This window comes from Cygnus olor, chromosome 1 (genome assembly GCF_009769625.2).
Source record: "Cygnus olor isolate bCygOlo1 chromosome 1, bCygOlo1.pri.v2, whole genome shotgun sequence".
NCBI classification, from domain to species: domain Eukaryota; kingdom Metazoa; phylum Chordata; class Aves; order Anseriformes; family Anatidae; genus Cygnus; species Cygnus olor.
The window spans coordinates 155,013,239-155,039,339 of NC_049169.1; the positions used below are offsets into that span (position 1 = coordinate 155,013,239).

Here is a 26,101-nt window from a genome sequence, read left to right on the forward strand (position 1 = left end):
CGTAAGGCAGAGCAGCGTCGTAAAAAGGCGACTGTTGGTAAGGGGGTAAGGCGGGGGTGCGGCCGCCATGTCGTGCCGCCGCCGTAAAGCGCGGGCGATGTCGGAGCAGCCGGTGGCAGGGGTGGCGGTGGCGGCGGCGGCGGCGGCGGCGACGCGGACGCGCTTCGAGAAGCGGCTGCTGGTGACGGGTGGCGCCGGCTTCATGTGAGGAGGAGGGGAGGCCTTGGGGGGCGGCTGCCTCTGCAGGGGGCTGCTTCCAAAAAAATACCACCCAAACTCACCTCTTCTTACACCTGGGGGCGTTGGTAGAAGGTTGGGAGGGTGGTAGAGGGTTGGGAGTTGGCATTATAACTTAGAGAAGTCGAGTAATGAGCTCTACCTAATACCAAACCTATATTCTAATATATACATATATACTTTATATATATATATATATATATATATAAAAATATATAGTATGTACCTAATGTATAAACTTAAGGGTGTAAAAATCTTTTAAAATGCTAGTTGACTGTAGTGTATAATACTTCTTTTTTAAGGTGATTTTTTTTCTCGTTACAGCATTAACTTTTAATCTTCTCTTCAGTTAATGCTATGCAGCAATTGAAAGAATAACGTTGCCATATCTTAAAATCTCTCAGTGAGGTGCTCTTTCTCCTGTCTGTACAGCTCTTTCTTCCCCCATAGCCTTTTGATTATTGCTAAACTGACTTTTGATATTGTTTGACTGATGTAACTTAGTATTGATTTATCAACTGGTATTGATTTGTCATCGCTTTGTTGCATTAAAGCTAACAATGTAATTGAAAAATCCGCTATTCCTCTTTCATCCTGCAGTGCTTCACATGTAGTTGTGTCCCTCGTCAAAAACTATCCAAACTATCTGATTATAAATCTAGATAAGGTAAGTGGGTTGTCTCCTTTTTTACTAGGGAACACCATTTGTAAAGATTTTTAATGTTAACTACACTGTGTTGAAATTTATTTGAAATATTGTTATTTGTTAATCTTCTGTTTGACTCTCCCTTTGTTCCTGAGCAAAAATAATTTAACTGCTGCTTATTCTCACAGTTCTGTGCCTGCTACAGATAACTATATATCAATTATTATTTGTGGAAAAAGAGACTTTTGAAGTTAGAGGTGTCTGTTTAAGAAGTTTTGTGATCTAAGGATATCTTTCAGACTTCTGTGTTTCTCGTATTTCACAATGTTTGCTTGCAAAATTTTGAAAAGCAATTTTTACTTTAATCTTCAATTTTCTAGTAATTGAGTTAGAGCTGAGTTGGTTTGCTTGTTTTTTATGAAGACTATTTGTTGATATTCTGTGGGTATTTCTTTTTAGCTCGACTACTGTGCAAGTTTGAAGAATCTTGAAACTGTCTCTGAGAAGGAAAACTACAAGTTTATCCAGGTGATAAAGCCTTCTTTTCTAGGAAACTTAACTTCTTGTATGTGTGTATTTGTATCATGGTAATGTAGTCTCCAGAGCTTCTCTAAACCTAGGTATAAAACCACTGTTTTACCATAAATGAAAATGGAGATTACTTCTACTAATTTCCTGTAGAAAATAAGTCAGTGTTTGGAATATGCAAGTGTGTGCCCGACACTCAGCTTGACACAACAACTGCAGTTCTATACCTTTATTAATAGAATCCATGTTTCACCCAGAAAAGTCTGTGACAGTGTGCAGTTGTGTGACAATGTGTTCTGCCTCTTACTTGCAGCAGTCTTCTGAAAATTGTGGTATATTTTATTGTATAATAAAGGTTCAGAAGGTAAAAGGCTGAGTATGGAGATAACTGGCTTTAGGAATGATTCATTTAAGACTGCTGTGATAACTGGGGTGGGCAAGATGGCCTTTGATTTGGCTCCTTCATGCTTAGACACTCTCTTAGGTTTTGCACCTTCAAACACTGCAGCTCGTTGTAATCCGTTGTGTGCATTATATTCTTTTTTTGTTCTGTTTGTGCTAGGAATCAGGCTACATTCTTCCCTTTACTGTTGTTCGTGTTCTGTACTTTGTAGTTGTTTTGGAACAGGGTCTAGATTCAAGGTATGTCCTTTCTTTCTAAACTGTTGCCAGTTAAATCAGTTTACTGCTCCAACATTTTAGGCTTCAGGCAGGAGACAGATTTAGATGTATTGTGTGGATAAATATTCAGACTGCTAGGTTTGTGTGCTGAGATTCTTTTGCTGTGTTTAAGTCAGTGCTGATGCTGGTCTCTCTGTTCAGCTAGGCTGCCTGAAATTGCAGGACATCAGAGAAAAGCCCGTAGCTTAACTTTCTGAAATAGCAGCCATCCACTAAACTGACAAAACTTTTTCAGAGGTAAAAGATGTAAACTCAACTTATTTCTTAGATTCAGGCAAGGTTGGGAAATTAACTTTTCCACACATCTGGTTACCCCAGTGGCTGTTTTTGTAAACTTCTCTTTTTATTTTCATAAATGTTAATTCCTGAGCTGCTGGATAAAATTTGCTTGAAGAGTAAGAGGATATGTACTAAGCTGTTCTCTTGTTATTTTTCCTAATTGTTTTGACAGCTTTCAGTATACGATGTGATACATATGAATGCTAAATAAAGGCCTTGTTACCTGCATATGTACTGGTGCTTAGTTACCGGTGCACGGAGTTCTAGTAGGCATCTTGTAAACAGAGCAGGAGGATGGTAAATGCTGCTTCTGAACTAGAGTAGGAATATGTTCTTACAAGGCTTACTGTGAGAATAAGAGTAATTCGTTCCAGCTATTCAGTTAGAATTTAGTGTGGTGTTTTCCTCTTTTTTTTCTTATTTATTTGTTTATTTTGAAAGAATGTTGGTTAGAACTTACATGCAGTTGACAAGGTATTTACTCTGACCAAAAAAAATGCACTGAAAAAACACTCTTCAAGGGTCAAAGCCGAAGATTGAATTACGATGCTACTGCTGGCCTACAGAGAGAGCAGGAAGGATAAATGCTGTAGAAAAGTTCTTTGTTTTAAAAGTTGGCAAAGTAAAAGTTTAGAGATCATCATAAGGGGCAGTATGAAAGATATTGTAGTACTTCCAACAGTTTTAATTGCAATTTATATTCTTGTTCAGCATGGTGCCTTTTGATGTATACTAGAACTTGTGCTTTGTTAAAGGTTGAGTATTATTTCTGTAATTGTACATTTTTTGACAATTGTAAATACAAGTTACTTTTAAAAAGCTTTCTTGAAGTACCTTGAGATTCTTAAAATCATCTTAAGTTCTTAAGTCTGAGGCAAAGTCTACATCTGACAGTATTTTTAGAAGAAAAATATCAATTTGAGTGATCTTATTGAAAGCAATCTTAAAAGAAAAAAGTATTTAATTTGAATTTCAGGTAAAAAAAAAAAAAGTGACTAATTCTAGCCATATTAATTAAAAATAGTGGATGCGTCTGAAGTCTTTGCTGGAGTGTTTCATTTGTGTTCAGGGATGAGAAACAGGAAAATCAGTAGATCTTCCTTCTGTTTCTGACATACAGTACTTCTTTGAGGCAGTTGTTCAGAATCATTGCTTGAGAACTTCTTAAAAGGTAGGCGCATTTGAACTATGTTTAGTTAATTGCCTTGTTCTTGAAAATACAGAAGTCTTCCTCCCCCGACATAGCTTTTGAAGTACTGTCTTGTTTAAGTTGAGGCAATAGATGATTATCAGAAGCTACTTCTCAGCTTGTACTTACCTTTGAAAGCTGCTGTTGATTGTGTGTCAGACTAACAAACGGCTTGTGTGTTGGTGCCTGACTCTTTTCCAAATACATCAATTTTTCTGGTAATAAAAAAAAAAAAAAAAATACCCGTGGAAGACATACATCTATTTTGACAACAGTGGGGATGAACTTCGCCTCTCATACTGCCACTAGGTGTCACTGTCTGCCAGCCAGACTCCCGTAACTTTCCTATTCGCTGTAGGCGCTTGTTCTGACCTTGGCTTACACTGTACTTCTGTTGTGTGTGTTCTGGGGGTGATATTGTTTATATTAGATAGTGATATAAAATCTGAAATGGGGTGCCTGTTGTTGAGGCTGTTGCTCAAAAAGCAATACGGCGTTGGTATTTTGCCCCAAACTCAGCTGGTAGCTGTATTTGTATCTCTGAAAAACTAAAAGAAAGCATCTTGTATCTAAAACTCTGGATATTTGTATCTTGTTTGCTCTTTGAGGATATAAATTCCTCTTCTGGCTGGACAGTCTTAGTTTTCTATTATTGCTATTTAAAAAAAAACCTGAGTAATACTGTGATTCTGATATAAGATAAATGCTTTGGCTTTGCAAGCTTGTACTTACTGCAAAACTTTCTCCTGTGCCTCCTTTGTAATGGTTTGTTTATGATGCTTGATTCAAATTAAAGTATATTCATTATTGAAAGAAAAAAAACCTAATTTGTTAATGATTTTTTTTTTTACTGTTTAGGGGGATATTTGTGAACCTCATTTTATAAAACAGCTTTTTGAAACTGAGAAAATTGACATAGTCCTTCATTTTGCAGCCCAAACTCATGTAGGTGAGTATTGTTGCATGTTCTGGTATTATTTTTGTGTGTATGTTTGTTTGAAATAGTATACTGATAATTTTCATCTTTTTTTATTTATTTCTCCATTCACTTAAAACAAGGATACGGTTTGATATCTTTACAGAATACGTGATTGAAGATCTGGTGGCCTTTTTAACTTAAGGAGTTCACAGCTTTAAAGTGCTTCGTTATTTTGATCATGTATAAATGGAAATGCTTTTTTTAAATATAAAGATATTTTAAATTCCTTCGAGACGTGTAACTTACACTGTAGTAGTGGAGTCATGAAGATAATTTCACTTGATTGGCTGCAACCTTGCAGGAAAAACTATAGAGTAGAAGCTAAGAGGGAGTGTAACTCCTTTTAGAGTACTGACAGAGCTCTAAAAAGAGAGAAAATTATTTATAGGCAGAAGTACCTGTTTCAGATTATCGCTCTTCAGTAAAACCGTTAATGAGAAGTATTCCTATCATACTCTGTTCATCGTGAGCAAAAGTCCTTGAAGAATTCTCCAGGAAAATACTTCTCAGAATTGTCAAAATTGATATGCCCAAAGTCATTAAGTTAGTGGAACAATCCGAAGAGTTAAAACAGGTGGTAGCTTATTAGCAGTAATGGGTGTTATATGAATATATCTCATGACGGTGCTTGAGTGATACTTTTCTGACTGAGCTTGGCACTTCCTAGTGGAGGAGGGAATTAGTTATGCTGCCACTTAAATGAAGCTAACTTGAGCTATTTCAGATTGAACCATCTGTAGCTAATAAGCTTTTGTTCCTCATTCTGGCCTCCTTTTTGAAGCAAAAATTTTATTTTCAAATATATGTAGAAAGTTACTTCATTTAATGGTGACCATGCTATCCTGACAATCAAAGAACTAGTGATAAAATCCCAGTCTATATTGCTGCCCTTAATATTATGGTTCAGTAGAAAGCCATGTATTACCTAAATTTAATCTTTTTTTTTGATGTAGATCTTTCATTTTGGCACGCCCTGGAATTCACCTATGTGAACGTTTATGGCACGAATGTACTGGTAGCTGCTGCACATGAAGCCAATGTGGAGAAGTTTGTCTATGTCAGTACAGATGAAGTATATGGAGGCAGCACTGATCAGGTGAGCTTGGAAGTTCATGAGGTTCGAACTTTCCTTATCCTCTCTAAATGTATGATTTTGAGCTATTTCTGACAATACTTGAATGTGTAAGTAGGTACTAATTGCTTTTAGGAAGCCGAGTATCAAAATTGTCTTGAAGTTTTTTTGTTGGTGTCAGTCAGGTTGGTGTCGTTAATGGCATGTTAATGCTTCAAAGAGAGAGATACCCCTTGTGAATCATAGTAGGGATTCTTAAAGATATGTTTTGGGGGGCGGGGGGGGGGGGGAAGGAAGGAAATAAAAAAAGTAAATCAGGATCAAGTAATTTCAGAGGCAAGGGCCAGACAGGATCAGTGAATCTTTTAGTCATGCATATAGGTGATAGTTGTGAGTGGAACCTTAGCAACTGTAGAGTCCCTCCTTTGTTTCAGTATTGTTTCTCTTTTTTTTCAAGTGACAAATAGATAAAGTGGCAGGGTAGCCACGAGGAACAAGACAGAATTGTTGAAGCCTTGTTTTTGAAAGGCTGTGGGCTGAAATTTTATTTTCTTTAGAGAAGAAAGCTTATAGAAAAGGCGGAGTGGACCAATTTTATTTAGGACTGAAAGCTCAATTTACTGGCTGTGGTGCACTCAAGCAATATGAGCCTGAAGAGGATTGAATTTTCCTGTGGCAATAGTTACTATTTTTGCAGGGTAAATATCTAAGGATCTGCTACTGTGAGGTACTTGGCTAGAAGTATAAAAGTGTTATTGCTGATGTTCTGGCTGACTCTCGTGTTTGATAAATATTGTCTTGGGTTATTGGTTGTCTCCTTTTTAAATGGAAGGGTATCTTTCTCAGTCTGGTGTGCCCGAGTATTTTAGGGATGTTTACTTCAGTTGCAGCTGTAGCTTTTATAACTTTAAGACTTACATGGGCAAAAGAAATTGAGTAATGCAAGCTTTTGTTTTAGGAATTTGACGAATCCTCACCAAAACGTCCTACAAATCCCTATGCCTCCTCTAAAGCAGCTGCGGAGTGTTTTGTTCAGTCTTACTGGGAAAGGTACCAAGTAAGTTAATGCATGCTTTAAAAACTCTGAAGCTCGTACTTAAATGTGCGTTATATGTGTAAGAGTATAAAAGAAAAGTCATTAGTAGATGATGTGATGTCACCTCTTTCCTGGTTTCTGGTCTTGTAGTTTGGATGGGTCAGAGTATATCAGCCACTTAGTGGTGGTGTTGTACTGCAAAAGGCTGGAGAGTGGTCAGTTATTTTTAGATTTAAAAATAAAAAATCTGAGTTGTAATGTCTGAAAAGTTATTTTTGATAAAATGGTCAAAGAGAACAGTAAAAAATTTTTAAAACATTGGTAAGCTTGAGGAACATCCAGATACACATAAGCAGAATATGCAAAATTCAAATTGTTTTAAGACTAATCTTATAGTAAATGTGGAAAAAAAGATTGAAAAAATGATTAAATTTAAGCAAAGATATTTTGAGTTTTCAATGCTTTTGACGTTATTCTGCAAAGCTGTTTTTGACATCAGGTTGACTTGAATATGATGTTAATGGCTGCGATATTTTATGTACAGTAAGGAAGAAGTGTTCAGTCAACCAGATACATGTGCATAATGTCCTATGGTGGGTCTTTCTCAAGACTGAGAGGTTGGGAACATCTGTCACTATAGGCCTGGAGGCAGGTGTATGGATAGCTTAATTAATGTTTGTAAAAGCTTTTGGGTATTTTATTAGGCACTGCAAGTGTGTCATCATTTGTTCTTCAACAAGAAGCTTGCAGTTTTTCACTACTATGTATACTTAATATGTAATGACATGCATATTTAATGCTCTTAAGTTTCCAGTTGTTATTACGCGAAGCAGTAATGTTTATGGGCCACACCAGTATCCAGAAAAAGTAAGTCAAACTCATGCTTTACTCTTAGCTTCAGTATGCTATAGTTTAAGGTTTTAGTAATGTCACTTTTTTTCTCATAAGAATGGACAGACTTTACAAAAAAGCGCTGTCCTGCAAGTATATTAGTCAGTGCTTACCTGTGGTTGTATATTCTGATATCACACTAATGCGTTTTCCCATCAGTACAAAGTATACATGTGTTCTGGTTGTCAGTAAAGCATCAGTTAAAGATTTCCAGTTACTTACAAGAGTTTACCTGCAGTGGCTTTGTTCTGTACTTTTTCTAGTTTTCAAAGAATATTCAACTGGCAGGGTTCCCCTACAAATTACTCGAATTCACATCTTTACCTGCTGTAGCTAGGAATGTTAAATAACTGAGGCAACATTTAAAAAAGTAAATTAAGAGAGGAATCTGGTATAAAGAGATGTTCCAACATGTATGGGCAATAGAGAAGATGAACCTTTAGCAATCAGATACATGGTGAGAAGTAGCACAAACAGACTTGTATTTTTTTCTGCATAGCTCTATACTACCTTGCAGGATAACAATTTAGAATAGTTATTAGTGAGAGGGAGATGCCTTTGTAGGTAATACCATGCTGTGCTAATGAATGGAAATACACTAGTGGAATGAATTTATTTGAAATGTAGCTGTTTTTTTTACTATTTTTGTTTTTAGCCAAATAAAAAATTTATGTTCCCTGTGTTATTGTAGATAGACAGATATTGCAGATGGACAACGTTTTCTAAAGTGTGTTTTTACTGTGGCTTGGCAAATGTTTGTTTGTGGCTTGCCTGATGTTGGGACTATATTCCTGAGGTGTATCACTACTTGATTCCTTTGAATTTAAACTTGTCCTCAAGTATCCACTTCTAGTTATCGTTTAAAAACAATACTAGGTAAAATGGACTATACTAGTCCACTAAAATGGACATAACTAGTATGGCTACTCATATGTTTAGGGTATTAAGTAAGTGAAGAAGTTAAAGGTTTCTGTGTGTTCAATTTGAAAACTTATTAGAGGGACCAACTGTTGTGAAGTTTCTGGGCCATGATGAATGTATCTAAGCATATAGCCAAATATAATACGATTGTAAATATTCATGCTGCAAGCTGGTGTCTATCACTTCACTAGTGTTTGCTTACCTTTAAATTCTTCATTGGTTCTCTTCCAAATTTAATAATTTTAATGACTGGTACTTTTTTGCTATACGTTTGCTGCAACTTGCTGTATGGTCAAACTATATTCTGAACAGTTTGCGGTAGTCATGCCTCTTTAGACTCTAGTTCATTTCTGTGTGTGAAAAGTAATGGAACCATTCTTATATGTAAAAACACTAAGTTTATAACTTCTCATTTGTAATGGATGACCAGAAAGGTCAGAGTTACAATGCAATAGAGGCATTTACTCTTAAAACAAACGAAAATTGGTTTCCTCTGAAATTTGGAAAAAGCAACTGTGGTTTACAAAATACTCTGCTTATACTAGGAAAAAAAGCTTGCAGTTTCTAGGCTTAATGCATTCTTTGATTAGACTTAAGTTTATTTCAACGTTTTAAATTTATTTACTAAAGTATGTAATGATACTTAATGGTGAAGCACTGTGTTCTTTGCAGAATAACAACTTCTAAAATAATGTTCTTTTGTTTTCTTGATGTTCAACTGTATAGGTTATTCCAAAGTTTATATCTTTGTTGCAACAGAACAGAAAATGGTATGTGCCTTTTTTTGTGTGATTTTTGCTGTAAAACTGTAATTAGTTATAAATGTTGTATGGTTTGTGAAATGATAATTTCATAACTAAGTTATGAATTGCTTATTTCAGTAATAGGATTTCTTTAAAAAGCTGAAGGATTGTTTGCGTGTCAGCTATTTAATTTAAAATACCTTCAGGTGACTTCTAGCAGTAGAACAGTTTGAGATGCATTTTAATTGAGTGCTTCTGTTTAGGGATTAACAAAAATCTTCTGCTTCTTCCTGTTTTTTAAGCTGTATTCATGGTTCTGGACTTCAAAGAAGGAATTTCCTATATGCTACTGATGTTGTAGAAGCATTCCTTACTGTTCTGAAGGAGGGGAAGCCAGGTGAAATTTATAACATTGGAACTAATTTTGAGATGTCCATTGCCCAGCTTGCTAAGGAGTTAATCCACTTAGTGAGTAAAAAGTTACAATACTTGTCATTGCCCATATAAACTATTCTATAAACCTTTTGCTCTGTGAGATAGTTTAGTGCTTGCAGCGGATGATAGAAAAATGATGTGCTAACCTTCCTGTGGCAGCCATGCTATGTGCAGTACAGGCACTGAGTTGGCTATCCTGACTGGGACGTAACTGGTGTAGCAATTAGAAACCATTTGATGCTTTTTCCATGTTGACTACTTTATTTTTGGTCTGAGAATGTGTAGAATTAAAATACAACAATTGAATTACGAATGTTTAGCAAGTGCCTGGATGAGGGAGAAGTATTGGAATTGGTTTAAGTAGTTTGACAGCTCAGTTTAGACATAAGACCATTTTTATTTGGTTTTTGTTTTTCCATGACAGACTGAAATCTAGTTTTAAATGTATGTCAAGATGGTGCAAAATATGAGGAGGTGAATTTTTTTCCTTTTTCCCTTCTTACTAGATAAAGAAGACCAGTTCAGAATCTGAAATGGAGCACTGGATGGATTACGTCAAAGACAGGTAAAAAAAAAAAATTAAAAAAAAAATAAATTGCTAAGCATGTACAGGATAGCCCTGTCCTGAAGGTCTCCTGCTGAATACTTACATACTTATTTGCAAAAGTGTTTCTGGGATAACTTTTCCAGGTTTAATTGCAGGTTTGGTTTGTCTGTGTTCTTCTATCTCCATTTCCTTTTCTGCAGCAACAGTGAGTCTCTCCCTAGTTCTTATATCACTCTTTCTCTGGAGTGCTTAGAAATCACGTGATAACTTTTGAGGCATTGAAAGTGTTGTGGTTTAGCCCGGCTGGCAGTCAAACACCACACAGCCGTTCGCTCACCCTCCCCCCTCCCTCTCCGGGATGGGGGAGAGAAACGGGAAAGTGAAGCCTGTGAGTTGAGATAAAGACAGTTTATTAAGACAGGGAAAAGAATAACAACAACAATAATAATAATAATAGTATTAATAGTAATAATGTGTACGAAATAAGTGATGCACAATGCAATTGCTCACCACCCGTTGACCGATGCCCAGCCTATCCCCGAGCAGCCGGCCAAACCTCCACCCCGGCTAGCCACCCCTATATATTGTTCAGCATGACGTCAGATGGTATGGAATACCCCTTTGGCCAGTTCGGGTCAGCTGTCCTGGGTCTGTCCCCTCCCAGCTCCTGCTGCATCCCTAGCCTGCTCGCTAGCAGGACAGAGAGAGGCTGAAAAGTCCTTGGCTTGGTGTAAGCACTGCTCTACAACAATTAAAATATCAGCATGTTATCAGCGCTCTTCTCATTCTAATCCAAAACATAGCACCCTGCCAGCTACTAGGAGGAAAATTAACTCTGTCCTAACTGAAACCAGGACAGAAAGATATTTTGCTTTCTTAATTTTTTTTGCTTGTGGACTTGATGTCTACGATCTGTATAGTATACTTTATATTTAAAAAAAGAGTAAAAAAAAGTATTTTTAATTACTTGGATCTTTGGAAAGCGTGTACTGCTTTGGGAGGATTTACCTCAAATCTTCGAAGTCTGGCTGTCTACAGACTTTATTCAGACTTCTCACTGCTGAAGTTTGCTCTGGGAAAAGGACTGGTTTTACATAGTAACTAAATCCTTTCTTTAAGGATAATTTATTCGCTACTTTGTCCTCAACATCACTTGAGAGGTGAATCCAATTGTCTCTCACCTAGCTTTAGTATTTTGGTGTTAATGTGGCTAGTTCAGATTTGGATGTGCTTTGTACGTAAGACTCACACTCCACAGACAGAAGGATGTACCTAACTAAATTCCTAGCTTAAGATAAAAACCTACCATCTTAAATGTAGATGTAAAACTTTGAGGTGGCAAAGCAGCAAAAATGGATAGCTTCTATACGTGTTTTTCCTGTGTGTAATCCTTAACTGCAGGCTTGGTTTGGCTCTGTTCTTTTATCTCCATTTCTTTTCTGCAGCGACAATGACTCTGCATCCTTCAGATATCACTCTTTCTCTGGAGTGATTAGAAATCACATATCTGCAGATAGCAGTTAAGTATTATTGTGGCCTTTAGAATTCTCACTTTCTGTTCATATTTGGATGGTTTTCTTGGCAACTGAAATGTATTTAAATATACTAATTTTTCTCTAAAAGGAAGTATTTTTCAGAGTCCTATCTAAATGTATCACAGGACCTGAACAAATTCCCTTTGAGCACATGATGCGAGTGTTCAGTAGGTTTCAGTGTAGTTCCAACTGAGATGGTTCTTCATGTGTTTTGTGTCCTGTTTGCTAATGTTTAAACATATATGGGCTTGGGAAAACTAACTGCATGGGAATACATCTTCAAAAGAAAAAAGAAGGTTGGGACCTTATAAAAGAGTATTAGGATAGCTTACAAATGATTATTTGATTTTGAGAGACTTAGGCCCTGGGGGTTACTTGCTATGGAAAAACTAGTTGTGTTTCTCCCCGAGATCGTGATTTAGTAACTGGTAAGTAGTTTGCTTCTGTCTGCATGTGTACCTTAACTATTCAGTATGCTAATGCCAGTAAGGCAGAAAGGCTGGGCTAGACAACCTTACTGACAGATTGTGGAAGTAAACATGTGTGCTGTACTTAATGGAAGGAAATGCCTTTCTGCGTTGAATCTTGCAGTTTGCATTCTACATATTTGATAATACTAAGTTTGTGCAGCTAATGAGGCACTGCAACGGCAGTGCTTTAGAAATCGTTGTACTTCAGATCTGAAGCGTGTGAATATTTTGTGGGCTTTCAGGATGAGAAATGTGAATGCTGTTATTAGAAAACACTGCCTTGCTTAGTGGTTGTCTAAAGAGCTGCAAATGCACCAATTTGCATTGACAGTGATTTGAGATTAGCATTAATTTTTGTGTGAAGACATTTAATTCATATTTATTCTAGTCGATTCTAAGTAGTTGTGCAAATTGAATTGTGTTGTAGCTGCTCTAAGTTGTCACTTTTTTTTGGAATGCAGTGTAATCTGTTCAAGTTGAAGGGGATTTTCAAAACTGAAGCATACCTAACGATGGCTTGAAGACAGCGTGAAGTGCTGTGTATCTAATTAATGGAAGAAGTCTAACCAAATTGTGTTCCCTGTGCATTTTATTTGTCAACAGACCTGCCAATGACATGAGATACCCAATGAATTCAGAAAAAATGCACAAGTTAGGATGGAGACCTAAAGTGCCTTGGAAAGAAGGAATAGAGAAAACAAGTATGTCTGATGCCATTTACTCGAATAGATTTGGAAGTGATGGGAGGAGGGAAAGGGGGGGGTAAAATTGAGTCTATAGGTTAATTAATGACGAGCTAAAGGGAGTGAATTTATCATTTTAATTTTACATAAAATTAGCTCCTTTTTATATAGTGAGTTTGTAATTAAAAAAAAGTAGCATAAGGTACTGGAAGTAATTTTTATAGGTACAATAAATCTTGAATATAGAATTTGTAAAGACTAAAACTAGATTTTTTTGAACATTATAGGTTAAATTCTTGCATAATGAAATATTAGTCTGTTGGTAGTCTTTGATATCTGTGGAAATACTTGAATTTCCCTGTTATCTCTGTTCAATTTGATTTATCAACATTCTTTACATGCTAGTTGAATGGTACAAAGAAAACTTTCACAACTGGAAAAATGCAGAGAAAGCTTTGGAGCCCTTTCCTGTGACAGAGCCATTTGCTCAGCTTAATGTTCCATAAGGTGGCAGAGATCTTGAAGGAATCTATTCTACCTCACAGTCTTTTCTTTGAAGCCTGCAATCAAGTGACCACAGCAAATTCTTAATGCATCCAAGATACGTGAACCGTGATAAGTACAGATCTATAATATGGCATGACTTTGGAAGGGTTCAGCACTTTATAAGTTTAACTTGTTAATTTCAGCTTTTGGTGCAATATTAAATCTTCACTAGGTATAGATTTATTTTTTTCTGAAGAATTTTACAGGGTGAAGAATTTTTATACTGTTATAAAAGTTAGTATAACCGATGTCAAATCTGTCTTACTCATTTTGAATGAGAGGATTGTGACTACAGTGTTTGGGACTTCCAGTGAATGTGTGCGTATATGTATTTTTAGTTCTGAAATCTTTCATCTGATTTATTTTGTTTTTACACTGTAATATATGTTTTGTCACTTTAAATAGCTGCCTTCTGGTTTAAATCAAGTGGAAAAGATGATGTATTTTCTAGAGAGTATAAATTGATTGGTAAAAACTAGATATGGCAGCCATATGGTTCACAGTTCTTTTCTCTATTGTTGCAGTATTACGTTGTGTAGATGACAGTTTAAAATGTTATCTACTCTAAATGCTTTTTTGTAAAAGGGATGGGGAAATTGTTAAGAAAGCAGATGTTCTTACTGAGATTTCCACAAGCCATTTCTTAAACTTTGCTCCAATGTCTTAGAAGTCATCTGTTTACCGTATTATGTCCTTTTATGTTTTAACTTCCTTTTTCCTTTTCTAAATTATAATTGTAACAGACTTCAAATACTGTAATGTCATTAACATTCCGGTAATGTAACTTCCTGTGATGTGAAGGCTATGTACGATGAAAAGTTTTAAATACTTCCTTCGAATTGTGGGTTGGCACACCTTATTTGATGCTGTGTTTGGTGTGTGTGTTTTTTGACAAACATTTTAAAGATGAAACAAATTTGAGTTTTAATGTAAAACTTTGGATGAAACTTCAGTGCTGAAAATGTGTCAATAAATCTTTCTCAAAGTTGATTTATTGATTAAAAACTTACAGCATAACTGGTTTCTCTTATTTGGGTAAATAAGCTGAGTTGGTACATACCAGCTCAAAGTAGATGGTGGTTGTTTTTTGTTTGTTTTTTAAGTGTTCCTGTGTCCTGAACAAAATGATCTTCACTGTTTTGCCTTTGAGGTGACATATGTAAAAGAAGAAACTCTTCTTGCTTAGTACAGAAGTATATTGATAAAAGCACAGCCCCAGACAGTTCTTCTGCTTCCATGTACCTGTGGAAGTGTAGAATTTAAGATGCTAGGGTGTGCTCAGAAACACTGCTGGCCTCTGAAGTTGTCTTTTACTGCATATTTGAATTGCTGTAAATTCAAGACTTTCAGAAACTAAGTTTAGCACACTTTGCAGAAATCCTTTCCCTATCACCTGAGATGCAGGCATGGTGGAGTTTGGGGCATTTGCCTTATCTTTGCACAAGCTAGAGTTGTGGTAGTAACTGAACACTTAATAGTATCTGGCTCAGCTGGCAGGTATTGCTGCCTTTGGATTTGCAATGCTCCTAATTGCATCACACCTCGTGTGCTGAATGGTGCTGTTGATGGTAAGAATCATTCTAAAAGAAGACTGAGCAGTACGCTTCTAGACTAATTTTTGTCCCAGATATATATCCTAAAGCCTGGGAACATGTTATTTCTGTGACAAGGTGGGATAATAATACCGTACTTGAATTGCATTGCACTTATTTTTTTCTCATATTTGGTTTGGTAGTCAAAACTTTCATTTGGGAACAGAAATTACAGGACTTAATATGCACTAGTCTGTTAGAATATTTGGCGTACCATATACTTAAGGTTAAGCTTGTACCAGTGAATTGCTTAAATCTCAGTGTCAAATACACATTGGTTGAAACGTAACATTCAAATATGTTCTTAATTTTTATATTTCCTTGTGATGCAGCTTTCTTACAATAGGCAGTGTTACTTATCCATCTGACCATTTTGTATCTTGTAGAAACCAATATTGGAAATAGCTGAAATATTGCAAAAATACATTTTAGCTGCATTTATTTTTACTATGGTAGATAGCCTGGGTGAGCTGCAGTGTAAATACGTATCTTTCACATCTTTTAATGGTGGAACACTGGAAATAGGAAGTGTCTTTAATTTTAGGAATAGAAATTATAGAATCTTCTCTATTAAAATATTTTTCTAATTTGACAAATAGATACGGTGTGTTTGAAACACTAAAAAAAAATTAACTTCTGGTAACGTGTTATGCGATGACAAATACACAGAAGAAAAGCTTGTGATTAGTCTATTGAATAGTTTATTGAACAGGTCTTTTGAAAGTTGTTTTGAATGTTTAGATGCTGAAGGTTTAATGACATTTTATCTAACCATCCAAACGGTTACATAGAAGCAATATTATTGGGAGTGGATTTGTCAGAAGGATCTATAACTTTTAGTGGTAGCTGTTCTCTTAGTTTATGTAAATATTTTGAGAGATTAAATCTTCAAAACTGTTTGAGATGCTGAACAGATGTTCCTACTTACGTATTTTTTTAAATCTGTGATTCTTACTTTGTGCTATTTTGCTGTAGATCAGGTTGCCTTAGCAGGTGAGTTTTCTGGTAGGAGAATTTCTTTCCCAAGGAATAGTCCTTACTCATAAAGAAAACAGCTTATTTTGCCATTAACCTTCTGGCTTCTTCTGTAGAAGGAAATGACAAAATCAACCAGCGAACTGTTAATGTGGAGATGTTCACTGCTTTTGGTTATGCCTCACTGAGAAGATATGAAGTAGCACTTCAGCAGAAGGCAGAGGTAATGATGTAAAATACTGTAAGCATAACAATTTTTCAGTCCACTTTTCTCAGGGTTTGCGTCACGGAACAAGCAGGTTAAACCAATAAGAAAATAAATGGAGTAGGTGTTTGTTTCACTTAAATTGGTGAAGCTTTCCTAAAGGAGAATGGCTGCCCTTTGAAGGAAGGTTTCTGTACAGGTTCTGTCACAGATGTAGAGGCTCAGATTCGGAAGTTATTTGGGGACTGCTGTCCTGCATCTCTGGGGGTTTACTGTTGTGGGATGGATTAGGTCTTTAGGAAGCAACTACTGAAGTCCCATGCACTTCAGTTGTGTGCGCTGGGGAAGATCAATGTTGCTACTGTCTTGTCTTGGTATATGAAGCCTGCAGATCTCTTGCAAGCAGCAGTGAAAGAAATTGGAAGATGGGTGAAGCAGACGGCAGAGGAAATGCTCTCTGTAGTCTGCCTGCACTGGGAATTCTGCACTGTGGGGCCTTTGCGTGTGTAGCAGATTCCAGTTTGTGTGGTGGAGATGATACTTGTACTCTCTGAAGCTTTGTCTGTTGACAAAGTATACCTTGGCATCTATTTGTATATATTCATAAGCTGTTTGTCTTTGAGATCCCACTTGTGGTTGGGGCTGGTTTACATTTTATTACATTGTCATAGAATGATAGATGAAAAAATTACTTTTCTTTATCCACCCTGTTCTTTACTAGGTATAGGAGAAAGGTTGAGGGTGAAAAAGCTGGTGTGTGTGTGTTTTGTTTAAACCCTTGATTCCCATTCTGAACAAAATAGCACACACTAGTTTTCTTCCTCTTAGAAGAAAATTGTGAATAGCTTCAGCTGTATTCAGAATATTCTATTTTGCTAAAGCTGTATTCTTCTGCTCTTTAAATAGCTAAGATATTCCTACTTTTCAATACATGGACTTTTCATTAAAAAAAACAAAAAAACAACCACCAGCACCTTTGGCTTGTTTAATAAAATATTTTATATCTGATTCAGAATCATACTTGTATTTTTGTTTGATTTTGCATTGCCATTATTGTTTTTATTTTCCACTGTTTCCATTACCCTCCTCTAGCAAAAAGAAAGGTTTCAAAAAATAGTAAAGATTAGAATAAATGGTTGGTCCATAGCTCTGTATTTTTCCCTTTTCCTCCGTGCTAATGGGTATGAAAAGTCTGGTGTCAATAGTGTTGTAACTTCTATGTGTGTAATCACACATTTTGAGTTTATCAGCACCAAAGATCATAAGATTGCGTTAGTGGCATCAGTAAAAGACACGCTCATTAAGTGATTACATTCATCATTGCTCAGTAAAACAATCGTCACCCGTGGCGGTGAAAGCCACGGGGTGATGAGAATTTGCATCAGAATCTTGTTGGGTTTTATTAGGTTAAGAGGAGGGAGAAGCAGCGCCTGGACATGCAGAGCAGCATTTCCTCCCCCACCATGGGCAGGGACCGTAAAGAAGGGATGCTCTCACAGGCACATCCTGTTGGGGCAATGGGTGGGGCGAAGAAGCACTTGGAAACTCAAGCCATGAGTGTGTTTGCTGTAGGTACCCTGCATGCTAACGTGTGCTTGGGCATATCCCTTGCATTTGTCCTGTAGCCACAGGAGTGAGATGGCGGCTGTCCGTTCAAATAAATGCTTAAGTGGCAATAGGGGAAAAAATCCTTTTTTCTGGATAAATATGCTCAGTTAGATGTTGTGGTTTGTGCAGAGGCAGGGCACCTTCCCTGCAGAAGGTGCATCCCTGAGCAAGGCCCCAGGAAAATCACAGGTGGGGATGCTCTTCCCACCAGGGCACAAAGACCACCGGCTCTGTGCGTAATTTGTCAGGCTTCAAAACGCTATCATGGAAACTTTCAAAAATACCACTGATTTAATGCCCGTGAATCCCATAGGATATTCTAGCTTTTGTTCCCCCCAAAATTGTGGGGTGGCACGTTTGGTTGTGGAGCCACAACCAAAGCACTTTTCTCCTAAGTGCATGCACATATTCATATAGTTTTCTGATAACGGTACATTGTCTTCTTGCTGAGGCATAATTTTCGCGCAAAGACCCGTCACGTGTGGTATGTCTGGTAACGCGGAACGCCTCGCAGCGCCCCTCGTACCCAAATCCTGGTGTGGTGGCCAGGCGAACTGCGGGGAACAATGGCTTTGAGCTAACTCTTTCACTCCGCTAAAGCACCAGCCGAAATAGCTCAGTTGGGAGAGCGTTAGACTGAAGATCTAAAGGTCCCTGGTTCGATCCCGGGTTTCGGCAATAAGCTTTTCTCTTTTCCCCATCTCACTCCGGAGTTTGCTGCTGCCTGTCACGGTGCCCCCAGCCTCTGTCGCCGCAGCCGCAGCGCCCCGGGGCGCCCCGGCCCCTGCCCGCTCACAGCTGGGCCCCCCGCTGCCCTCCTGCTCCACGTGTCCAGCTCAGCAGCGCCCCAGGCGGCCCCAGGCTCGGCACGGCTCCCTCTGGGTGTCATGACAGGCGAGACATGTCGATCGTGTCGCTCACGACCGCGAGGGTCGAGCCGGCAGTGGCGCTCTGCCTGCGCGGGCCGGTTTGCCAGAGCCTAACACTGCGTGGCCTGAAAGTTCCTGTAGTCTTCCTCAGTAGGTTAACTGTTTTATGTTATTTTATATTATTTTACATGGTTTCGTTTCATTTCGTTTCGTTTCGTTTCATTTCATTTCACTTCATTTCAAACGCAGGTGTCATTTCCAGCAGTGGGACTGAGGGAACGCACGCAATTTTCTGTGCCCCGCCATTACGGAGGAGCACGCTGGCGCTTAGGCTGTGGCATGTATGGTGCCTCTGTCAGGGGCCTCCTTAATCTGTGGCAGCCTGGCGAAATGGCAAACTTTGGGGTGTTCACATGTTGTACACGAGAGGTGTGGATGAAAGAACCACAGCAGGGTGATTTGGGAAGGAGGTGGGGAGGGAGGGAGCCCGAGGGCCTCCAAGGTCTCTGCACTAGCGAGGGCTTTGTGCTGTGGAAGCGGGAAGGAGGACACATGGCAGGGCAAGGCTTGAAGCCGCAGAAATCCCATGTGGAAGCTCTCAGGAGGACGAGGAAAGAGTCAGAAACAGAAGAACCAGAGGCTGCTTCTCCCCAGCATCTAGAACTGAGATCAAAATTCCTGAATCTCGCTGTTCCTCTGCTGCCAGCAAATGCTTGTAACTACTTCTGGTTCATAGAAAGGCTAAAGAGCAGCCTTAAGGCCAGAAACGTTGGTAATGAATGTAACCCAGTCTTTGCAACTGCTCCTTTCTTTACTTTTACGTTGGCACCAATCGTTTGGATTTCTCTGAAGCACATTTGTAAGGGCAGCATCTGGTTCTGCTTTGAAGACATGAAGAGGCAAGAAACCCATTTGTTCTCTGGGTAATCTGTTGCAACTGTTCCATATATAACCCTTACTTTAATTTGGGCCTGTCCTCTGGTAAATTGCTGCCATTAGTGCTGTTAAACCTTTTCTCTGTTAGATTAAAGATCTCTTTAGTTCCTGGCATTTTGAATCAAAGCATCACCCTGGCTTTGTTTTGATAAATCAAGGAAACCAAAGTCTTTCACTTTAAGACACTTTCTCCTGCTTTCAGACATTTTTTTCAGCCTTTTTTAGACACTGACACCAGAACAATACACAGAAAAAGGTCTCTCAGTACTGGTGTCACCAGTGACAAATACTGGAGTAAATCAGCTCCTTACCAATATTCAGCGATCTTTCGTCTATTCTGGAAAAGGCATCACTGCTTTTATTTATTTATTTATTTATTTTTAAATCACAACGTCACATCAAAAATTGTCACTGACTTGCTTGTCCAATCTAAGGAGCCTTCACTACAGATGAATATCCTATTAGTACAAGTGGCATAATTGTTACGTAGACCGTTACAAATAAGGCAGGTAAGGGTTAGTATATCTGCTTACATCAAAACTTTTCCTAAAGATTTTTTAAGCCTTCAAAAGAATATTGAGACTGCACACTCAAGCACTCAGGAATAGAAGGGAGTCTTAAGATTATGATTACTTCCGCATCCTTCTCTGTATGTTTGTGCATGCAATGTCTGAAAAACATCCCCCCTCCCCCCCAAAGAACTTTTATTTACTCAGCAAAAATATTAATAGTGGTTTGGGAATGAATTAATCACTTGGGTCTCTCTTGCCCTCTCCAAGTCCCTGCTTTTCAATGGGGCACCAAGGCGCACAGATACATAGCAGCTGTGTGCTACGGCAGTGCCTAAAATTTCTGTTTTTAAAACAAGGATATTGCTACTTGTAAAAGAAATTCCCTTCTCAGAGGTTTTGTGAATTTAAAGAGAAATTTTGTGAAACACTAAAACGTTAAAGGTGACAGTGATGGGGGCATTGAGAAGAAAATCTAATTTTTGTTTGGTATGGGATTTGGATAGCATGCACTGAATAAGGCTGCAGGTCTTATGTGGAACAAGAGGATAAAATTAAGAGATAACCTTAATTCCAGTATTTTTAGAGTTCTAACTGTTTGATTTTGCCAGCTTGATGCTTCTTCCTAATGTGATTTGGCAGATTCTGAGAAAATAACCCCAAGTGTTGTTGCTTTATTGCTTTTATGTCGCACCATATTCAGGATTTTTCATTCAGCTTTATCTGCTTTACACCATCTTCTTGTTAGCATCGCTACTTTCCAGGTTTCTTCTTGCCAGTGAACATCTTTATTTCCATTTGTTTTTCTATTAGCTTGTCTCCCCTGCGAGGAAGCAGATCCAGGCTACTTTCATGTCTGTCTAATGAAGCCTTCATTTTTTAATCACAAGGTTCCTTCTGTGCAATTGGTAAACTTCTTTGCCACTACAGATGTGGCTACATATGTTTTTTAAATGATTGTCAAATACTGAAGATGATACCTCACAGGGAATCTGAGGAAAATCACTATTTACAGTGCCGTTATGGTCTTACTCAGATATTCAAAATCCGATGGATTTGGTTCATGGTTTATTTTTCGTCACCATCCTTGGCTACTGAATCATTGTTTTAGTGAATGAAAACTGAAGCAGAAGCAGCAGCTCAGCAAGCATTGTGTCACACATGCTAGCTCTGCTGCAAGTGGAAGCACAACAACTTGCAACCACAGGACATGACAAATAACAAAGAAGCTTAAAGCTTTACTTGGAAACACCCTCTATTTGTTATTTCTGACAGTGGCAAGAATAACTTCTTGTGCCTGGCATATTCCATAGGCTTTCTGAACATTTAGAAAGTTCAGGTCCTCCTCAGATGAGATTCTCCTTCTCCTTCCTACCCCCAGACTTCTGTATCTGCAAATAGAGGAAATCCCTTCCTTGTCCCTGCAGGCAGTTTCTGCACCTTGTATTTGTTACTGTCTAGCATGCCTCTTTGTGGTGAATAAATGTTGTTCCTATACATAGTAAAATTTCCTTCTCCTTGCACTGAAAATTGGATTTGTTTGTTAGAAAAGAATTGTTTCTGCCTCTTGACTAAAATATTTCTGACTTTGCCTCCTGTGCTATTTACAGACATACATTAAATCCCATTTAGATATGCAGTAAGATATGCAGTATGATCAATACAAGGGGCTTAAAAACATCAGTAAGGACTTAGTCTGAGTTTTTATTGTTATTATTTTTTCCCTAATATCAAATCTTAGTTGTTATTTATTTGTTTACTGGTCCCCAAAAAAAGAGCTAAATTGTTTTGGAATTTTTCTGGGGAAGAAATACATTTAAAAAGAAAAAAAAAAATCAGCTGACTATACATTTCTAGAATCTAGCATTCTACATTCAATCTTCAACTTTTTTTTTTTTTTTTCCTGTGAGTTAGCAAGTTAGGAAAGCTTTATCTGGTCTGTACCCAGCTCAGGAAACACATGTAAGAAAGTTTTTTTCTGATTCAGTTCCTTGGGAGTTTGCGTGTTTTTCATTTCCTCCTTCCACGCCCACCAATATACCTCAGGATTCCTGCTTTGTGCTTCTGTAGTAATATAGGATTCATATCCCGTAGAAATGTAGAAATACAGAATTGGTGGTATAGATAAGAAGACATTTGGGGCAGTTAAGTGAAATCTTAACTGTCAGTTCTGCTATGCTTATCAATGTTATCTTTATTCTGCAGTAAACCTCAGGGGAAACAGTACATTTTTGTTTGTATGGACATACATGTAATTGCTTAAAGCAAGGGTGCATTCATTAGTTTGGTTGGCAGTGTTCTTGAGATTTAGCCCACATGACATGAGGGATGAATATCTTTTGTTCCATTTTTTATTTTCTGTTGGAATAAGTAGTAGCTTTAGTATCTTGAATAAAAACTGTATCTTCTAGAACTGTCTATTGAAGGAGTTAATATAAGGTCAAGACCTTAGAGGTTTCAGATATTATTTCAAATACTGTGTTTGTACTGTCTTTCAAAACTTTTTTAAATGTGGTTTTCTGTTCTCATATTTCTTTCCCCGTGATTGGCACAACTTGTTACACTGCTGAGTGGTAGAGACCAGGCCCTCTGTCCAACCCCCTTCATGCTGCACATGAGGTCTTTGGCTCATGCCTTCCTGACTGTGTGCTGAGTGACGGGCCACAAAGGCAGCCTGTGTGCTAGCTGGACTGCTGGCTTCTTGCAGGTTTTGCACATATAGAGCTGCACATGTGCCCAAACTAGGATATTAACTTACATTTCACTTCCCATGTTGTCAACAAGCGTGCATCTGCTCTATCTAAATCAGATTGTCTCCTACCACAGTTGTTTAGAGTGGAATTTGTCCCACTTCACTTTAAGCATGTAAAAGTTCAGTGTCTAAGTTTGAGTTAGTCACCCACGCCTCCTCTTAAGATCAAGGCGGGGAACTTAGGAGAGAGATGGGTTATTTGACCTCTCCATGATGCCTCTCTGAGAAAGGGACGACTCATCCTACGGAGGTGCTTCTTTCCTTTCTGTGGTGGTTTTACCCAGCTGGGCAGCTCAACTCCACCAAAACCGCTCTCTCACTCCCCCTCCTCAGAGGAACAGGGGTAGAAAATATGATGGAAAGGGCTCAAGGGTTGAGATAAGGACAGGGAGATCACTCAACAATTATCATCACACGCAAAACCGACTCAGCATAGGGAGATTAATACAATTTATTGCCTATCACCAGCAGACTAGAACAGCAAGAAACCAAAAGCAAACTACAACACCTTCCGCCCATCCACCCTCTCTTATCTTCTTCCCTCAGGAGGCACAGGGGAACAGGGAATGGGGGCTGCAGTCAGTCCCTAATGTTTTGTCTTCACCACTCCTTCATGGTCACTCTCTGCCCCTGCTCCACGTGGGGTCCCTCCCATGGGATGCCGTCCTTCCCAAACTGATCCTGCGGGGGCCTCTCCACAGGCCACAAGGGAACTTCTGCTCTGGTGCCTGGGGCACCTCCTGCTCCTCCTGCACTGACCTCGGTGTCTGCAGGGCTGTTGCACAGCAGTTTTTTTCCTTTCCTGAAATCTGCTTTCCCAGAGGCACAACCAACGTCACTGGCTCAGCTCTGGCCAGCGGCGGGTGCCTTTTGGAGCTGTCTGGAGCTGGCTCTGATCTGACATGGGGCAGCTGCTGGGCTCTGCTCACAGAGGCCACCCCTGCAGCCTCCCTGCTGCTAAACCCTTGTCTTGTAAACCCAATACACCTTCACTGACTATTTGGGAACCACCACATGGTATCTGAGATTTAGCTCTCTACCTCCCAGATGCCTGGGTTCCTTAAATGAATCTTATCTTATATTCTATGATTGCCTTGATAGTTTGTCCAGGCTAGAATCTGATGGAATAACTCCAAAGAAGTCCTTGGACAGACTTTGGACAAGTGGTGTCTAGAGCTGTGGTGTAGAGGCAGACATAGGGTTGCTCCTGAGTGGTGTATCTCTTTGATGTTATTTACACATCCTTTGTCAGCTGAAGATGCTGAGATTAGCGGCATTGCTTTCTCAGGATGGTTTTGTCTGTCAGTTAGTTGTGTATTTACCTAAACTGTAAGTAGCTTAAGCTTTCATCCCTGTTCCTACATCTGATAGACAATGGAAAAAGTATGTCTATTTAGATATAAAGTGACTTGTTAAATTGTTAGCTGAATGATGATACTGCTTCTTGATCTCTGAAGAGGTTCCTCAGATACACTAAACAAGGGAATAAGAAAGAGACAGAAGAACGATCTTTCAAAGGAAATGAAATGCCCATACATTATCTCTGACAAAAATGAATAGAACTACACTCAGGCAATACCTGACTAAGTTGTGTAAAAATGTATCAGCAGTTTCTAAATAGCATTTATTTAAGGCTGTGGAAAGATCTAGCTGAGTTGGCAGAGACATCTGCTGTACTAAAGCAGTGTGTGATTTTAGGACCTTTCTGAAGAAGTTGTATATAGACATGCTTCAGCTAGCACATGTCCTTGTAGAGGTGGGAAGCAATGTGTCATCAGACTTGGAACTTTCAAAGTGGATGTCTTTAGGTAGTAGGGCTTTCCCACTGCAGTCAGCTCCCAACTTGTGGGAGCTAAGTTCAGCCAGACTGCAAGGCCTAGTGAGGAATCAGCGGGCGACCCAGGTGGGACTCATCTGTCTAAACGTATACCTTTAATGAGTATTGAGTACCACTGAACCCTAGGCAACCCTTGCAATAAGTAAATGAAGAAGGGTATGCTTTTCTGCGATGCAATTCATTCCTTCCTCATGTGGGTACAGAAAACAGGCTGAGTGAATTGCACCCTAAAAACATCTATTTCTCACCATTAAGGGAGGATCCTGTAAAGGAGCCTCGGGTGACCAGTTAAGTGTAGATTTCAGTAATCAATAGATGTCTACGATTAGATGAGATAAATTTCATCCGCTGTCACCAGGAAGCCTGCTGGCAAAGCCATGGAAAGATGGACGAGTGAAATTCGCAATACAAGGAAAGCTTGAGCAATCCGGAGTCCAGATTGATGGGACACAAGCACAGCAGCCTTGTGGCTGTTGAGAAAAGGAAACAGCTAAGACAATGAAACTGTCTTTAACTCAGGTTGAATTCCTGGTGCAGTCTTGTTGTGTGTTCGGTGCGAGGCCTGAGCAGGCTACTCCTCTGTGGGTTGCTCTTCTGTTCTAACAGTGTGTGAATATACCATAGCATGTAGATCGATCTTCAGTGAGACTTCTACAGGAAAAGAAGTCTGCAGATTAGAAAGGGACTGGATAAGTAACACAAATATGAGAAAGCAGGAGCTGATGAGACTGTTCATATGAAGAGACGTTTTGTGCAAGGGCAGGATCATGAGATCTCCAGAGCTGCTCTGCATGCCCAAACTTTGGCTTCATTCTCCCAGTTGCAGGACAGGGAGACAACGAATAAGGCTGTGAGAGGGCAGTGATCTGCACTGGAGGAAGGAGGAGAGAGGACCTAAGTCAAAGACAGCCTGTACAGGAAGGGCACGGCTAGGCCCAGCAGCTGATATGGTGGTGCCCTGGGAAAAACACATGTAAGAAAGGGTAAAAATCATTGTGCAGCAGCTGTGAGAGACAGGAGTGAGAAAAAATGTGAGGGAAACAGCCCTGCAGCCCCCAAGGTCAGTGCAGCAGGAGGGCAGGAGGTGCTCCAGGCACGCAGCAGCAGTTCCCCTGCGGCCTGTGGAGAGGCCCCTGGTGGAGCAGGCTGTCCCCCTGCAGCCCATGGGTCCCACATGGAGCAGATCTCCACGCTGCAGCCCCCCCGTGGAGGAGCCCCCGGTGGAGCAGGTGGAGGTGGCCTGGAGGAGGCTGCGGCCCATGGAGAGCCCCTGCAGGAGCAGGCCCCGGGCCGGAGCTGCAGCCCGTGGAGAGGAGCCCACGCAGGAGCAGGGGTCTGGGGGGAGCTGCTGCCCGTGGGGGACCCATGCTGGAGCAGTTTGCTCCTGGGGGATGGACCCC

At 39.3% G+C, this 26,101-nt stretch overlaps 1 protein-coding gene and 1 non-coding gene across 2 annotated transcripts; both read left to right on the top strand.

The window, feature by feature from the left end:
- The first annotated feature begins 78 nt into the window (after window positions 1-78).
- TGDS (TDP-glucose 4,6-dehydratase) lies at window positions 79-14,348 on the top strand. Its single transcript, XM_040538818.1, has 12 exons — window positions 79-204; window positions 838-904; window positions 1,343-1,411; window positions 4,419-4,509; window positions 5,493-5,635; window positions 6,570-6,668; window positions 7,455-7,514; window positions 9,186-9,229; window positions 9,505-9,670; window positions 10,144-10,202; window positions 12,793-12,890; window positions 13,278-14,348. Exons 1-12 carry the CDS (start codon window positions 98-100, stop codon window positions 13,376-13,378), a joined length of 1,104 nt encoding a protein of 367 aa, XP_040394752.1. The 5' UTR covers window positions 79-97; the 3' UTR covers window positions 13,379-14,348.
- Window positions 14,349-18,403: 4,055 nt separating this feature from the next.
- Window positions 18,404-18,476, top strand: TRNAF-GAA. Its single transcript has one exon. It is a non-coding gene; the product is annotated as a tRNA-Phe (tRNA).
- Window positions 18,477-26,101: the final 7,625 nt, after the last annotated feature.

Bases quoted from the DNA above. Each gene is read 5' to 3' on its own strand.
- TGDS (XM_040538818.1), top strand. From the start codon at position 98: ATGTCGGAGCAGCCGGTGGCAGGGGTGGCGGTGGCGGCGGCGGCGGCG. The intron at 205-837 runs GTGAGGAGGAGG...TTCATCCTGCAG, and splicing joins ACGGGTGGCGCCGGCTTCAT to TGCTTCACATGTAGTTGTGT. The intron at 7,515-9,185 runs GTAAGTCAAACT...TCAACTGTATAG, and splicing joins CACACCAGTATCCAGAAAAA to GTTATTCCAAAGTTTATATC.